Source organism: Apteryx mantelli, chromosome 3 (genome assembly GCF_036417845.1).
Source record: "Apteryx mantelli isolate bAptMan1 chromosome 3, bAptMan1.hap1, whole genome shotgun sequence".
Taxonomy (NCBI): Eukaryota; Metazoa; Chordata; class Aves; order Apterygiformes; family Apterygidae; genus Apteryx; species Apteryx mantelli.
This window is the reverse complement of record NC_089980.1, coordinates 134707290-134725638: the sequence shown is the minus strand read 5'-3', so window position 1 is coordinate 134725638 and position 18349 is coordinate 134707290. Positions and strand designations below refer to the sequence as shown.

The 18349-nt window shown below is 40.1% G+C and overlaps 1 protein-coding gene across 1 annotated transcript in view; it reads right to left on the bottom strand.

Annotated features, from left to right (window-relative positions):
- Positions 1–18349, bottom strand: part of PKHD1 (PKHD1 ciliary IPT domain containing fibrocystin/polyductin) — a 270667-nt gene that overhangs the window by 124433 nt on the left and 127885 nt on the right. The window contains exons 41-46 of the mRNA XM_067294855.1: positions 17685–17818; positions 12527–12639; positions 11072–11171; positions 9692–9826; positions 6415–6550; positions 4330–4576 (exon numbers count right to left, since the gene is read on the bottom strand). Of these exons, the coding sequence (XP_067150956.1) occupies positions 4330–4576; positions 6415–6550; positions 9692–9826; positions 11072–11171; positions 12527–12639; positions 17685–17818 (865 nt within the window). The remainder of the gene's footprint in view (positions 1–4329; positions 4577–6414; positions 6551–9691; positions 9827–11071; positions 11172–12526; positions 12640–17684; positions 17819–18349) is intronic.

Below are 18349 nucleotides of genomic sequence, written 5' to 3'. Positions count from 1 at the left end.
GCTATGACTATCTAAAACTCCCAAGCAATTTAGTGGGAAGGCAGAGTTTAGCTTAGGGCTCGAACATTTCCAGACTTCAACAGCAATGGTGCAGATGAACTCACTCCTTAACCACCTTTTGATGGCAGGAGGAACAAGGTGTATTGCATACGATATCTGTCAAGAACTATTAACATTTTTATTGCAGCAGTGCCCAAAAGGACTCAGTCAAGCTCAAGGCAATATTGTGAGAAGCTTCATACGCCCACACAGCACTGACCCACAGAGCCATCGGTTTGTGTAAGCAAGGTAAACATAGGCTAGAAAGGGAAGCGACTTGCCTAAGACCACGAAGTAGTTAAGTGGTCCAGAAAAATCTAGCACAGTCACACTTTGCCTTCTACCCAGCACCCTTTCTACAAAGTCAGAATGCTTCCTAACTCTTAATCTATTGCAGACTTTTGTTTTAGTTAGGAGAAACAGTAATCACATGCGAAGCCTGCAGGTAGCTGATAGTTTTACATTTTTCCCCTGTTTAATGGAACTTTTTTTTTTTTTTCTCCTCTCTGTTTGGGAGGGATCTGTTTCCTCCTTTTTCTAAAAGAGGAATTATAAGACAGCCATGAATTATTCACAGCTATCTGACAGAGCACTTCAGCATTGCTGCCTGTGTACTACTAACCTGAAACAGCAAAAATGATTCAGATTTGTACTTTAAAAAGAAATTGAAATGTTGAGTGGGGCACTGGAAAGAAAAGCGTGGGAAGAAAAGAAGGAATGATGTTTTGATCATTTTTTTTTCTGCCCTTCATTTTTATTGCTAGAAACTTCCTCATGTAACAGGAGTGGTGGTAGTAGTCGACTGAGCAGCATTTCTCCATTGGATCCTTTTAGCTGCTCAAAAGCAGGAACAAGTCCAGCTTGGGGAGACAAGTGTGGAAACAGAAGTAAGCTGGGGTGGCACTCAGGATCTGTACGACCATCAGAGCTGATGGGAAAGACCTGGATGTATCCTGGGACTGGGTTAATATAAAGGTGAGATATGAGGCACTGCTGGTAGGAGGTTGAACTCTCCAAGGTTTTATTTAGGACATTTTCTGTCTCTCTGGAAATGAGAAAATGACTCAAAAGTAGCTTAGAGCAGACTGGATTTACTGGGAGTGTGAAGAGATACCAGCGAGGAGGACATATACCCTACAACAAAGCAGTGGTTCACCTACCCACAGAGTGTGTAAGCTCTCAGACATGGACCTGCAGCTAAACCTCTCCTGCTGGACTCACTGGTGCCATGGGGTGTCCTCCAGTGCCCAGGCCAGCTGGCATCGTCTGGCCACATCCAGACAATCAAATTCTTTCATCCTCCAACACAGCATGGGCATATCCAAACTGCCCTACTGGAAATGCTCCCTGGGTCGTGTTGACCCCTAGCTTGTACCCAGGAATTGTCCTGGGTCAAAACCGTGCCAAAGATAATTATAAGCCTTCAATAGTACGAACAGCTGAAACTGGGAATAGGTTCAAAATGAATCACAAGGAGAAAAGGCAGACGAAACTTGCATATGTAGGCATATGCACACGCAAACACTCCATGGGCTGGTGTAAGTCTTATTTCCCTAGAAACTGGTATAGAAGACCAAATCAGAGGAAAATATTTAGATCCATTTGGCTTTCTCCATGAAATGCCCCACAAGAAAATAAAACATTTGTTAAAGTTATAACACTAAAAATGATTAAGATATATAACACTTTTCATCCAAGGATACTTGCCCGCTTTAAGAAAGGTGATCAATTATGACAAAGTTCAAATTATTATTATATGCTTTTTATTTTTTTTTATATTTACTTGAAGAATTTTGGTGAAAAAGTCAATTTTATTTTTAATATTTTTCTTAAAACATATGTATGTGTATTCTCAGAGCTTACATTAACTTGAAAATATTGGAGTGGACTTTTAAAAATTTTTAGTTATTCTCAATATTTTTTTTTACCAAGCAGTCATTTTTAGTCTGAAGGGAAAGTAGCTCTGTTTTATTTATTTATTTATTTATTTATTTATTGGCCAGGGGAAGGAGAGTCAGGAGTGGTATTTGATTTTTTTTTAACCTGTTCTGTTAATTATTATTATTATTATTCACAGTTTCTGGATAGGTTTTGCCATCAAATGAAACACAACAACTGTCATCAGAATGAAGCCAAATACGCTGCCTCTGCTCTAATCACATCATATCAGAGTGAGAAGGAATAGCTCAGTGAACATGTGGGCCCAGCCATGGAAGAACATCTCAGAATTGCATCCGGAACCAAGGCAGGCAAAATATCACTCTTCTCTGCCCCTAAGGAAGCTGGGTTTAATCCTTCTAGTCAAGCCAAGGCCATTACCCAGTGTCTGTTACCTCCCTGTTTAATCCAGACAATGTCACCTGCAGTACCACGGTAGCATTTGTAGTGGAGAGCACCAGATGCTAAAATACGAGAAGCAATATTCACATAGTCACATTATGGCATTCAGTTTGGGAACAAGACACCTAAATGCCTGCCAATATTTACAGACACACTGGGTGACTAAGTGCCCTTTACCGCCACTAGTGACGTAGTAAGTACAGTCAATAGAAGCCCAAAAGGCAATGCAGCTGGCCAGCCCCCAGGGGAAGGATCAGATAAACAGAGGCATGTAGTGCCATTTAAAATGTCCCAAGGAGTCCAAACAACTGCTTGAGGTGGCAGATCTGACACAGCATCTCCAGGAGATCCTTGCCCTTCCGCCACCTAAGCAACAAGCTAAGTGGGCTATCTTAGAACACTTTAAATGGCGCTGGACACCTCCTCATGGACAACTAAAACAAAGACCCAGATTTCCATCACCTGCAATGGGATACATTGTCGGTGTCCACCTGGTAACCACATATGTCCTTCAGGACAACATCCAAGTTTTTAGGTCTTCACCACAATTTGAATTCCACTCAAATTTGAGTTTTTGGACAACCTGCCATATCATTCAAGTAATATTTGAGCACTGAATAGACTCTGAGATTTATATCAGAGATTTACTGTAGCCCTTTTCATCCATGAACTGACCTGTTCATTTATGCTTTGGGTGCATCTGTCACGATTAAGACAAAGAAATGAGTTTTTCATTTCAATCTATAAATGGTGAGAGTGTCACAAGCATTCGTTGAAATCAAGTGAAAATTTGTATCTATCTACTTCAGAAAAGCACCTACTCAATTGTTAAGAAAACTCTGCTTCTCATAATAACAAAAGCTCACTCCTGAGACTGATATATCCCTTGTACCATTGCCTGATTTCATAATGATGATGGAATATAATCTATATAGACTGGAATATAATCTATGTAGTCTGTAATCGTATAGACTGAAACAGATTGCTTAGGCAAGTAGGCCTGGGTCAGTCTTAATATGGTCTGATGACCTGAACTGACTAAATTCACCTCACAGCAAGCAAAGGACAAAAAGATGAAAGATGAAAGAAAGTACTGATGATGTATGTAAGAAACGCACAGCTTGCTTGAACAGAATTGCAGAAACCTGTCTAATAAAAAGTTTTCTTTTAATTCAATACATCATGAACCTGCTACATCTTCTAGACGATATGGCTGCTTATTGCATGAGAACTGGGCCCATGAAATCATAAAATCCCAAATTCAGTATTAGTAGGAAACATAACACATGAATGATAGCTTATGAAATTAACATAGAAAGGAAAGTAGATGGCAGAGATTTTCTGCTGAAGAAAAGAAAAACTATGCTATCACAACCACTTATTCTTTAGGAGGTTTGGGGAAAAACCCTAACAGTAAGTATAGACAAAAACACTTTCAGAGCTTGACTTCAAATCTAATTACATTCAAACTTTTTTCTTTTTTTAAGTAGCTTTCTGAGGACCTCAAAAAAAAAAAAAAAAAAAAAAAAGCCTTGGGCGGGCCATATCTAAGTTTGTAAATAAAATAAGCCAGAGACTGGCCTGAAAGCCAGCTGGCATGTGTAATTCTTATAACTGTCCATATAGTTAAGTCCTCCCCTCCAAAAACGCAATGAGTACATCCAAATTGCTGGTTGGGAATGGTCCCTGTGCTATCTTTCAAACCATGCCTGAGAAGTGTCTGGGCAAGAACAAGTAGCCAGGCCAAACACAGTGCCAGAGATCATATGGACAAAAGCACAGACTATTGTACACCAGCACTCAGGCTTTTGCCCTGACCTAGTTTAGTTCACCGGTAGAGAGGCAGTTTCAGAGGAGTCTTGGGACTGTGTTCAGACTGGCACCTCTCTAACTATAAAGCACAGAAAGAGGCTTTCATGCCAATTTTTCAAAAGTGGAACGGTTACTTACAGATATATAGACACACGGTGAAAGACAAGGTCCCTCCCACAAACGCTGCCCCTGGAAGCTTGACTGAAGTTGGCACTGGCTGCACAAGACATCTCAAGGATGGCTGTGGAAGGGAGGAGATGACTTCCTTCGTGCCCTGTGACAGAGCCATCAAGATCCTCAAGGACGGCAGAGTGAGGAAAGGGGAAGGACACTTGGTAAGGTGCGTTGAGGAAGGTCAGCCGTTCAGCTCTCACTGTGAACCCACCTGGGGAACAAACAGCAATTCAAAAACAGGGATTGACCTCTTCAAGTTACAGGCCCAAGCACTCCGGAAAACAATGTGTTAGCTTCACTTCACCCTCCCTTTGGAGAAATGTCTGCTGAGTCAGAAAGAGGGGGCTTCAGGTTTCCAAAAAATAAAAAATAAAATAAAAAAAAATTAAAATAAAATAAAATAAAATAAAATAAAATAAAATAAAACAAAGAGAGAAAGATATGGTTATAGGAATTGCCATGTTCTGGCCAAATCTCAGGTCCCACCTGTCCAGCACCTCGTTGTGATAGGACTCATGGGTACAGCCTCCTCTGATCCAACTGCTCTTCCTGGCTCTACCTTCAACTCCCGAGTGACTCCAAACACTTCTTTGCAGACCCCTTTGCCAAAATTTACAGTCCCCAAAACAGTGATCCTTACAGTTCCTTTCTACCTTGTTTATAAGATAAATTCTTTGGAGGTGAGGGCGGTCTATCTGTGTGTTAAATATATATGTGTGCATATGTACAGTACCTGGCACAATAAAGCCTTGGCTGAAAAGTTTGACTGGAAGATCTCTTCACTGCTGTACCAAGGACAGTAATGAAAAGGAGAAATATTCATCAGGACTAAAGCTCAGAAAGTTTTCAAACACATTAACATTTCCAGAAATGTCAGAAAAACACTGCCCTACAAATGATAACAACTTGACTTTGGCATGAGCGTTCATGAGCTACATTTGATTAGTATTTGACAATCATATTGTCAGTTGTAGCCTCTCTGAGTCAGATTTTACTATTCCTGCTGTCCTTTGATCTCACCTCCTGAAGTCTTTTTCTCTGTTATGTTATTGTAGGACAGTATACATTTATATATAAATATATTTAACAAGTAATTGCAGTTGGAACACTCTTCAAAGAGCCTTTGGGTACCTCATCAAAGCTCAAAAGGATCCTTAGTTTACGTATGTTATCTTAGGCAAATTTACCTAGGGTTTAGGCTGGCCCGAGGTAGGAGCTTGGTGGAATTCTGTGAGGATGTGTCATAGCTATTAAAGAAATCATCATTCTTGAAATGTTACCTCCCAAAATGAAGAAGCAATAACAGGTCAGTGTATTAAAGCCCATTCCTAAATCTCACTAAAGCTTTTGAAGCACTATCCCAAACTCAGAGAACTGAGAAAATGAAATCAGTGCAGCCTCAAAAATGAGTGATATGTGACTTTGACTAAATAATGAAGCTATTTCAGATGGAGATTGTCTGGAGACAACTTGCAACCTGAACCTCAGCCCAGGCAGAGCACAGCAGCTAAAGGGTCTGGTTCAGCCCACCAGCAAGATCAGCAAAATAGATATACTGAAGAGAGTGATTATGGTTAAGGACTGGTTATTGCACATATTGTTATTATCCCAGCTCAGGGATTTTCTCAGTTCATCCAAGCTGCACAACTAGCATGTTATATATCTTGAGTATGCATATCACCATCTTATGTTTTACCTCCGTGGAAATGGGGAAGGGCTATTATCCCTGTGCTGCAGTTGGGGAAGTGAAACAGAGAGAGTGACACTGTTTTAAAAGTTATTTAGTACACTGAAACCTATGGGAAGCAGGTATATAACTACCTCATAACCTCGATCTTGACAACTCACCTATAGCAAACATAGTGGTGAGAGTACAGAAGCAAAACTGAGGTCAGTACCCATCATCACTGCAGAAAGCTTTCTCCAGGTGAAATATCTATATATCTATCAGTGATTCTCTGTGGAACCACAAACTTCTTGCATGTGACTGAAATGGGTGAAAGCCAGGGACTTTGCAAGCCCTGCTAAATAGGTGTAAATCCAACTCACCCTGCCCTTGGTAACAGCCAGAACAGGTCCTGATTGCTGCGCAAGTGCTTACATCAAAGTTCCTGAAAGTTGTGTTGGAGATGAACAGCTGGTATCTTTTGGGAGTTTTTAGTCCCGCTGACATACAGGTCCTGTCCTGCAATGAAGAAATGAAGAGTGCTGTGGAACATATCAATGTTTGAGACTCCAAGTACCATTAATAAGTCCAAGATCCAGCAGCTGGGACACAAGGATGTGATTCCATTTAAGACCACCGTTCCGGGGCAATTCACACTATTTGAAAGACATTGCCTTACAACTTCTGACAAGCAGTATCTGTTTCATTCACCATTTGCAGTATGTTATAGTTTTATGTTCTTTATAAAGGGCAGTGATTGCCTTGTTTGCTATGTCCTCGCTGTTGCACACTAGGTGAGGCTGAACATTTGAAGGGAGAGGAAACTGCACATTCCCTGAGATAACCGCATTCATTCATCTCAGAAGACCTCCAGGATCAGAGGACAGCAGAGAAGTAGAATTGAGACCTGACCAGCCAACAGCCTGCAGCAGAAGAGAGACAGGCAGAGAGAGAAGAGAGGGGACAGACATGCAGCTGGGTCTCAGCAGGGACAGAAAGACAGAGACACTTCTTGAGATCCAGAAGTGCTGTGTAGCTTGGTGCAGTTGAAAAGCTGCTGTACTGAAACTAAACCTGGAGGAAAGGACCCATGTAAGTCACAGTGAGCAGACTTATGTGCAGCTGCTTTCACTTGACTTTGTCTTGTTTAGCAAGTCTGAGTTTTCTCCATTTTAAAAAGCTCATTATTCTAATTTATGTTCTAAGAAAGACCTGACTGTTGAGGTTCAAAATTCTGCTGTGTGGTTGGGGTGGCATTAAGCTAGACCCTCTTCAAAGCTCTGGTTGACTTCAGGGTCCAGTCAAGAATAACAAAAGTTAAGTAATCATTTGGAGACAGGAGAAAACATAACGTGAAAAAGAAGAGCAAAACCCACAAGTGACTGGAAACACGTGGTGATTCTAGGCCATGACACAGGGGATGCATACCCACTGGTGTCCCTCTGCAAACTTATCTCAGAGACAGGATGGGGAGAGGATGGACACAGAGTTAACGGGTAGCCTGTAGGAGAAAGAACTGGCAGGAATGCATCTCATGATGCTGTTTGAGACCAATAAACACTTTTGCAGAACTACTCTCTAAATCCATAGTAGAGAACCAAGAAATCCCACATCTGTGAAGACATTAAAACGTAGACTGAAATGGACTTTTATAAATAGTTTGTCACTTTAAAGGGACAGTGCCATCCTTAATCTCGTTAAGAGTCAGCAGCTCCATCACCTCTCTTATCCTCAGGCCAAGACACCTGAGGTGATGATCCTTGGGTCAGCTTCTTCCAAGTGACTGCTGAGCACAAATCCCAGCCTCCAAATCATTCAGGACACCACTCTTAGGAATACTTACATTTTCTTTTTTTATTTATCTGTCACCAGGACAGGAAAATGACTTAAGGAAGTCTTTCCTTTGGCTTTTATGGGCACTGGAGCTAGCCATGACTCTGATGTGTTAATTGATCAAAGTCTCATTTTTTCAATGCCCTGGTGTTTCCATATAACAAGCCTCTTTCAAAAACTGGAAGGGCTAGCAGAGTGGAATATCCAATGTTCCTGTTAAATTAATGTCATAAAGTTTTAATTGATATTAAAGAGGCATCATTATTAAAGGCAGAATTACATAAATTAAGATGTAAATTATGACAAGGAGGCTCTTATCATGAGATAATCAAAGATAATCACCCCCCTGGGGTGCTGCAAGAAACAAGGCACAGCTGAGCGCCTCTAAATCTCTTAACAAGTACAACATTGGAGTTCTTCCATGGATCCTGCAAAGCAAAAACAAAGACACCCACCCTTTCCTGTCTGAGAGAAATTCGTTGTGTAGTTGGACCACTGTAAGACTGGACCAGGAGACCAGGATTTTATCTGAGCTATATACTCTAGGTAGATGAACCTGCTACAGGGGTTTCTTTCTGCAAGCTTCTAAAGGAAACTCATTTAAACCTCTTTCTCAGCCAGTCAGAGGGGAAATGAATTTCATAAACAGCAAGCGAAACTAGAGCAGGACAAAAACCCCCCCCCTCAAACTCATGAACAAGCAGCTGTGGTCAGCTGTTACTAAAATCCTGTTGTTATCAATGTTATTAATCTGTTAACAACATAGTAGCACCCAAAGGACTTTATCCAGCCACATGAAGAAATAATGAAAGAAGATCAGGCTTACTGCATAAATAAAAATGTTGCAGTTAGGTGGCATTTTTAATTCTAAAGCAGATATGTAGTACTCTGGGATAGGAACCAGGATAGGAACCAAATCCTTTGTTCCCCCTCATTATTCTCAAATCACTAAACTGAACATCTCAGTTGTATTTGGTTAAAAGATGTTGGGATGTTAGTGCAAAAGATTTATAGGAATGGTTGTTAGAAGAGGCTGGTCTCCCCAAAATCATGATTTTTCCTAAAAATTCAATTTCTGTGAAATTGCAATGGTTTTCTGAGACCATGACAATCTTGGAAAAAGCATAGTTAAGGAAAAAAAATAACACTTTTCTTGCTAAAATCCTTCAGATCAGGAAAAAGTTTCATTTTGTTTTGACTCTTCAGTGTTATGTTTTATAAAGAATATATATGAATATACATCATCATATGTATTGTTCCAATAGTTTCAAATTAAAATAAAAAAGTCAGAGTCCTTGTTTCAGGGCTATCTAAAAATTCTTCAAAAGTTTCATACTGAATTAAAAAGACTTTTGCAAAAAATGCTGAATTTTCCTGCAGAATGCAAACTCTGGTTTCTGAACAGCTGATGCTTATTCAGCTATACCATCAACTGTATGAATGGAGCGCTTGAAAAATGATGCAGGGTCCAGCTGATCAAATGTCATTTCTCTTCTGCTGCTGCCAGGAGGAAACAGCAAAATTCCTGGTTGGAGCACTGATGCTCCACGTCCCTCTGCTTCATCATCAACTTAATGTCCCTTGCAGGTGCTGCTTGCTTCCTCTAAGAGATGGAAGGCAGCTGGAGGACTAAGCAAACAGATCAATGCCCAAACCTCATCATTTTTCTGGGTGTCCTTACACAGCATCTATTTAAAGACCAAGCATCACCAAAGCTGTCACAGAGCAGGGGCTGTTCTTGAAGTTGCATTCTTACTTTCCAAAATCCCTGTTTGAAGGGCTGTGGTGCAATTCAAGAGACACTGAAATGATTCCCGGAGTGCTTACCTTTTGCCCAAAGTGTCCAATTAAAAAGCTGTTAGCTACAGAAGTGTTTCCCAGGCTTTCGACGATGTCAATGCCAAAGTCTTTGCAAGCATAAATCCGGAAACTCTGGAGTTCAAGGTTGCTGCTGCTAAAAATCTATTTAAAAGCATAATAAAGGAAGAAAAAATGTCTGTGGTTTATGGCTGTACTTTCCTCACTATACAATAAAAAGAGGAGTGTAAAAACACACAGAAGTGTTGAATGTGTATTTATTATTTGAAAATCTCCCCCTAATTTCTTATTTCTGCTTTCAATTAATCATATAAACCATTTTACATTCTGAAAACTTATTTTTACATTGAAAGGAAAAAAAAAACAGTATAAAAAAAGGGAACTGAGGATCAGTAACAAGTAGGGTCAAAAATGCTCTAAATATTGTGGTTTTCATTATTGTAAAGAATAGTAGTGTAAAAGATGTTAAGGTTTATAGCAGAAGGATGCTTTGAACAGAATCAGGAATATTATTTAAGTCACCCAACTGCAAGAATACTCTTCCTAGAGGTAGCCCATTGAGCGAAAGCAAAATGAACTTGGTTATTAACGTATGTTGGGCCAGTAACATAAAATAAAATTACAAGTCAGGTAGAGAAAAGTCAACAAAAGTACAAAACATCCTTTGGTTTTATTCCTTTTCATACAAATAAGCTTTTCCAGAAACAGAACATGCCATCTAACTTTCTAAAACTCGGGCACTTTCAGAGGAAGAGCCATCAGAAGGATTAGAGACTAGAAAACATGCTTTACAGAGAAGCACACAGAGTCTTTTTAGCTCATCAAACAGAGGGTTAAGAGGAGACTCGATCGCATCCTGTAAGTACCTATATGGGAAGAAAGTATCAGATAATAAAGGGCTTTTTAGCAGTTAGAGGCATAGTGAGCTACAATAGCTGGAAAATGAAGCTAGCCAAATTCAAATTAAAAAATGCACATTTTTAACAAGGGGAAAAATTCCCACGGAAACTGTTAACCCAGTGAAGATAAGTTCTCCACCAGCTGGAATCTTTACAAAGAGCTCAGATCCACTGGGAGGACTTCTTTGGCTGTATTGTATTGGTAGCCAATACACTAGACGATCACAGAGGTCATTTCAGTTATTTATGAAAGTAAGGGTGATTCTGCACTGAAGCAATAAGGAGAGCTCGCATGAACAAATGTTCTTCTGCCTTTATCACTAAAACAGAAACCTCCAGCTGAGGGGCATGGACATACCGGCACAGGAGTTTTTATAGTAACTGTGACCTCTCTGCTGCCTAAAAGATGAAGACTGTATAGAGAGGATACAGTCTGAAAGATCAAATGGTATTTCCCGAGCAACATAAAGAATTGTGAGAACAAACATACCTGGGCTCCACCTTGATTGCTCCAAGCCGTGAAGCCGTGGAACTGCACGGGGCTGTCCAGGCTCGCTGGCAAATATTCTGGATACACCAGCAAACCGCACCTGTTTAGGGGAGAAAGCAAAGGAGACTGTTTCTCTACAGTGCATGTATTTATGGCCAAATTTTCCTGTTCATCCTTTCAATAACTAAAGTCTTAAATCTGCAACAGCTCCCTGCACAAGACTTTACTATTTACTCAAAAACAAAAGGCTTGGGGATACAAGTATTTATTGCAGGCATCTAATAATACCTGAGAGCTCTCTTAAAAATCCTTTTCATGCATTTTCAGAATTAGGCACGCCACAGCTAACACCTACCCCACGGTGCCACAGACAGGCACACACTGCAAAACATACCCAGCACCTTCATGAGCCTTTAACCACCGTTGCCTTTAGCTAAACAGTAGGTGAGCCTGGATGGGTAAGTCCCTTCTAGTTCTTAGATTCAGCCAATTTGTACTCCAGGTGTACATGTTCCTGGATGCAGTGTTTGGTTTGACCTTCTCAGAGATTTCAAGTCCAGTTTATAATCCAGATTTTCTCAAAATTCAAGTGACTGCACCCACTGACTTTTAACATAATGCCACCTTTTGCTGTGATTCTGTTTTAGGGAAGCGTATGCAAAGGCTCTGATAAATAGCTACTGTTGGATACTACAAGAGCAACAGTTATATGTAATATCTGATATGCATATAGCACCCTTTATCCTGTTTGACTGCAAAGTGCTTAGACTCCATTCCAATCAACTCAATCAACTGAACTCTAAAATTTGAGTAGTCATGGTGCTACTATAGAAAGCATCTGGAGATAAGAAATGCCTTTCCAGGTCCTGTAACCCCATATCATGTTTCTAATGGCAGCCTGTAATAGAAGCTAACAGAGGAGCCTAAGAAAGAAATCATGTCTCTTGCATGGTACCCTCTTCTGCTCAAAATTCCTGCTATACCTCAAAATGAGCTTTAAATTCAATGCAAGAGCACATGCTTAAGTGCTTTGCTGTTAAATAGTTGACTAGAAAATGTGCTAATGTTTCACCTTAACCTACATCAGGATCATTCTACCCCCTATTTAAATAAGGGGGTAAAGTGGAACTGCTGTTAACACCACAAGGGAATGATACAAGTTAATGAATTGATGAATTGGGCTTGTGAATGAAGAAAAATGGGTTGAACTGAAACTAAAAAGGAAAGGATTTACAAGCAAGCCATGAAAAACAGTCCCAAACACATCACTGTCAAATACTGATTCTGTTCTGCTGTGGGGAATTCTGCTCTAACAAGGGGGAAAGCCCCTAAAGGAGAGCAAAACTGGGGGGGGGGGGGGAGGAGACAGAGGAGCGCAAAGCCTTTCCCACTGCCATTATATGTAGAGCTACCATGACAGAAGGGAAATCTCGTTAACCAAAGATCCCCGAGTACCTCGTGCAGGAATGGGCTACGTTCTCACTAAAGGAGAGAAGAGGTATCCGGGATGGTCCCTCAGGGAAGAGATGAAACAGATACCCATATCCAGCAGCACACACTGTGTTACCCTGCAGAGAAGCATATGCAACTGTTAGAAAAATATACCCCAGATTTCAGGAAATTAAAACAAATTTAAGAAGAAAATGCACACATCAAAACCCTGGCTGTGGACCTCCATCTGTGGCTGGCTGGCAGCAGCTGGTTCCTTTTTTTCTGTGTCCAAAATCACACCCTGTTCTCATCTTGTCCTTGGGCCACTCTCACAAAACCCCACTCTCAAGCCAGGCAATAAGGGCTGGTGAAACAATAAAAACATGTCACAGCAAAAAAGGGGTTTCCATAACTCCACGAGAAGCAGGTAAGAAAAAAAAGAGAATATGGAAAATTTCTTGCCCGCTGTGAAATTCTTTCTAACTAGAAAGGTGAAGCCATGAATGAGAGGTAAATCACAAGTACTCAGTTTATTAATCTATTTTTCAATCTGAAAATTCAACTTGAATTTCAGTCTGAAAATTTCAATCTTTTCCTATGTCTCCCAAAATAAATACAGCAAAATGGAAAGAACATTGGCACTAAAAACCGAGACCCCTAAAAGTCAAGACAAAGCAGTGAGCTACATCTTCAGGATATGTCAGTAGCTGGAAGTGAAAATGAAATTCATTCAGATCTGTGGTGAGTTACAGGTTTTGTCTTCTTTTTAACAGGACAAGGGGATAACCATGGGAAGATGTGCTCTAGGTTACCATCGCTTAATGTCTCGTGATGCAGAAATTATTGAGTTGCATTTTTTGTATTCTTTGTATTTCTATGTAGTTGCAAGAGGTGAAACAGAAGTGATCACAAGGTCTGCCCGGCCTTGAAATTAGCAGTTTAATGCTTACAGAGTCAACAGCAAGTGGATTACGCAGGGGGATAAACAGTGGTAAAGGAGCTTTTCTACTTTAGGGCAAAAAACCTGCTCTTACATGCACCATTTGGACAGTAGCCAAGCGTAGTTGTTTTTGGATGGTGTCCATCACAGGGATGTTTTCATGTGCACATCTGGGCAGGATCCTTCTTGCCTATCTTAGATGTCTAAAAATTTGATGCTGAAGTCCAGGCTGGTAAACCTAGCCTCCCTGTGCAGGAGAAGGTAAGGCATAGGCATGTCCAGGGGGCAGTTCATCTGATCTACCCTCAGATAAGATGGATTGCTCTCTGGAGATACTCAGTGCTCTAAGGAGAGCCTAAGATGAGCTTTCCTGAGACTGTAAGGAGAGCTCGTTCGCTAAGATCAGGACTGACACCCACCGACTACCATCTCATAGGTCACCGGACAGTGTTAAAACAGTAATGGCTTTTTGGTCCCTGATGACCCAAATCAAAGTGAAACTTTGTGACCTGGAGGTGAAAGCCTCCATATTCCAATTACTTTCTCCTGACCCATCCAAGAGAGTTCCCTGCAGTCATGATCTTTGACATCTGTCAAGCAACAAAGAGATATCAATAACCAAAGCACAGCTCTCTCTATCCCCTGGAAAAGCTGCTGCTATTTTTTTCAAAAGTGCAGCCACAGAGCCTTTTCCTTTAACAAAATACTTCTGCAGTCCAGTCACATTATTTCCAGGATCTTTTACTTGTGACTCCAATTGTGCATTCTGCAGATGATTCATAAGGAAAAGCTGCATATTTATTCAGCCAGATAGTGGCTGGAGGGCAGGGGTTTTAGGCAAGCAGGGAATTTTGTGTGGAAATCAATTCTTTGTGGAAGTCAGTATATTACGAATGTCCATGCAACCAAAATTCCAGAGAGAAATTACCTCCTTGAGCATGCCAGATACCTGGAGGTATGCATCGCAAGTCAGTATAATAGTGGCTAACGCTTTAAGTGTCTCTCAATGGTACAACAAGGCTAATGTAAATATTTCATGAATTTCTTTAGATGACCGGGGCTCAATGTGCTGACCTTTAAGATGATATTAAAGCACTTTTTCTCCCCACTGTAGAGAGTGTGCCCCAATTTCAGAACCTGCCAGGATGCCAGGAGTTTTTCCAATGGGCCAAATTTAACATGCACTCACTTTGCAGAGGATTTTAGAAAAGATCATGTTGGGAATTAAATGATGAGGAAAAAATGGATGTTAAGCAGATGCATCCTCTCCTCTTTGGTGCTGTGGAGAGTGGGTGGGCTGGGTGATACTGGGAAAAGAAAATGGATTTACTTATCAACAGCGTGACCATCAGTCATGCCTCTGACATGGAAACACAGGTCAGTCTCCACCCTATTCACTCTGTTTAGCCGTTCCCCAGTCCTCAAACCCACAGCAGGATAGTGAGGCTGCCTGTTGGATTTCATAAGTCCAGTTCATATGTCGTTATAGATGATGACTGCTTCATGCTGGCACTGGGATTTAAGGACATTGGATCTTTTTGAATAAGAATTTATTGCAAAAAGTCCATTGTCCTTTGGGTTCAAGAGAACCAAGAGGGGAAGTCAGAAAACTATGACATTTTGCCCGAAGACAAAAGTAAAAGCAGGGACCCAGAGCACGCTCTTCAGTGACAAAATAGCCAGTGTCTAAGAGGGACATCTTCAGTTCCTCATGCTGATTCTTCCCTTTTGAAAGGGAAGAAATCAGCTTTCTGATGAAATTGTCTTATGACACTATAAAGTGACAACCAGGGCTTCCATACTTAATTTTTAAAAATGTATTATCCTTGTCATAATCATTTACCACTTATATTTTATTAGTGTAAAATTTCATCTAATACCATGATTCACAAATGCACTTAAGAGTTTAAATCAAATGGAAACCAGTGGGAACTGGGTGCCTGAATGTCTTTGTAGGCTTAGGTCTGAGTGAATGCTATGTCCCAATATTTTCACACTTTAGGAGACCGTTAATTTTCAAGGAAATTTAAGCTTTGCAGTCACCAATGCAAATTTAGGCTCCAAAGTAACTTGAGCAGTTGTGTAAATATTATTACAGGGATCACCATGAAAAGCTTAACCCATCGAGCACAGAAGATGTAGCACAATCTGAACACAGGGCTCTCTATCTATCTTAGCTGTAGTCCTTGCCTTAAAGATTTCAGAATGAAAGTTTAAAACCAGAAGCATGAAGATGACAATCTGAAAACAAAACAAAACAAAACAAAACAAAAAACAACACCCTAACTCTCAAATCTAGAGGGGAAATTTTCTATTCCATGTCGTGGTCTAGAAACCAGGCAATGGGAAGATGAGACTTTCCCATTATGTTCTTTGAACCTTCCCATTCAGTTAAGATTTTAAATAACCAAAAAGCAAAATACAGATCTTGAGCCATTTTGATCAGAAAAAAGGTGCCTAAACTGTGTAACTTCATGGTGCTGGCGCTGGACCAGCATTCCCCGCATTTACTGAGTTATTATCATACTAAGGAAGAGTCCAGACAACGCAACTAAGAACAAATCCAGCACTTTTTGCTTTAGAGACAGTGCGGGTCTTTCTCCTAATATCCATGTCCTTCCAGGTCTTCTGCTAAACACCACTCGGTATTGTAGTACACTACAGCTAATAATAATATTAAGCTAGGCAATTTTTTATTTATTTCCCTTACAGCCAACTGCTGCTGCTGCTGCAACACCTCCAGCAGCCCCCTGCGAGAGGCTGCTGTCAATGAAGTTCATCAGCAACCCTTCAAGGGCCATCTGCTACTGTGCCTTGAGTAACACATCTTTGGAGAGCAGACTTAACCCTGATGTTCGGGTACGCTGCCACAGATGCAGCTTTGGGCGCATCTATGACGACACATGAACTGCAAGAGCTAAACAAATGTGCTGAAAACCAACCACAGTCAGTTCACCCATACAAATAATTGCAACAACCCTTTTAAAAAGCTGAGCCACGGGCGATCTAGTAGACAGCTCCAGGGTAAGTCAGTGTATGATACTACAAAACTCTGTGTTTAGTGGAGTTGAAATTCATATGATTCTGCCTAGTTGTTGTATTTTTTAACCATATTTGGTGGTCTTAAAAATGATAAATAGGCCCTGTGGGGAGTTACAGAAAAGTCCTCTCCTTCTTCCTAAGCACTGTTGTCTTCAGAATAACATAGGAAATGTGTAGGTCTCTTTTTCACCTTCAAATTTAGGTGCAATTTTTTCCTCATGGAATAAAAGCCCGGGGGGAATTAGGTCTTCGCATACACTTAGTAATTGCTTTGGTTTCTGTGGGTTAGCAATAGAACAGGTCAGGATTTTTTTTTTTTTTGATGGAAATGTGCATTTGTCACAACTGAAAGTGTGGTAAGAAAGGTTAGTTTCAATGAATTTCCAGACTTGAAATAGTTGGGAAGGAAAAATGGTTTGAAATCACTGAAAATGATATTTTTTCCACAAAACATCTAAAAGTGACTCTTTATTCTGAAATGTAAGTGACTGGAATAAAAGAAGAGAAAAAAATATATGAACTGAAAGAAAGCATCACAGATTTAGTGAATTAAAAGATTTTTACTGAGCTTAACTTTTTGTTGGGAGGGTTGTTACTTTGCAAGCTTTTTAAGATTTCAATGTTTTGTCATTATTTAGAATAAAGAAGTTTGCTTTCTTTGAAAGTCAAAGTCGTTTTCATAGGACAGGGAAAGAATTATTCTTTTTCTGACCTGGAATGCAAATCTTGGACTGTGCATAAGTTGTCATTTCAAATTCAGACAGAAGTACATTTGATATTGCCAAATCTTCCTGTGTTTATCATCAGGCCATTAGAAATTGTGATTTTTGTATTATACTGATAGAAGTAGAAAATAATCTAGCCATTAGCTGAACCTAAATTTTTTTTCCATTTTTTTTATGAGTCCATGAATATTAAAAAATAAAACAACTTAAAAAATTGTCCCATGATGAAGGATCTCACGGCAAATATTTCATGCCACTCCAGTAAAGTACAATTTTCAGTAACAATAAATTTGCCTATAAATATTATTTATTTTGTAATGTGTGCTTCTTTTAATATCCCATCAAAATCAGTTTTTGACAGTTCAGCCAAGGAGCAAATGTTGTGCATATAAGCTCCAAGAGAAATGAAGGTCCGTATCTTTCTGATATCTTTTATTAGAAAGGATATCTTATGTTTTATACCTGAACTTCTTACCTCTATGTGGTTGGCAGGAGCCCTGATGTACATCCCTGCTGGTGACAGTGTTTCAATGTTGGATAAACCATCTGTTCCAGAAAGGCCAATCACTATATTGTTACTAACTCTGTTTCCCTTTTCCAGTCCCTCTCCTTAAAAAAAAAAGAAAAAAAAGAAAAGAAAAAAAAAGAAAGTAAATAAAATAGTTGGAAACCCTCTATTATGCAAATTGCATGACTTGCGAGGTTTTACCGTGGTCACTGTGCTGGCTTGTTCCATCTGAGAAGAAGCTTTGCTACGCTGTACCTGTATATGTCATTGTTTGAAACGGACTCAGGAAACTCTGTTTAACACAAGGCAGAAGACGGCTGTGGCATCGTCAAAGACTGCTGTAGCTGAACATAGTGATGAGTAGCATGGAAAGAGGAATACTATGCACGCCAGAAATATCAGAAGGCTACAAGCAAGATCTGAACAACATCGTAAATACGGCAAAAAAATAAAAAGTCTCTGTCACAAAGAACTTGCAATCTAATGAGTAGAACCAAATAAAACAGTCAGGGAAATTAATACTATAATATATATTCTACAAAGGGGCAACAGATACCATGATTCTGCAATTCAGTATGAGCAAGACCCTCTATCAGCTCTTATATATAAATATAGCAGACACACTCTCCCCC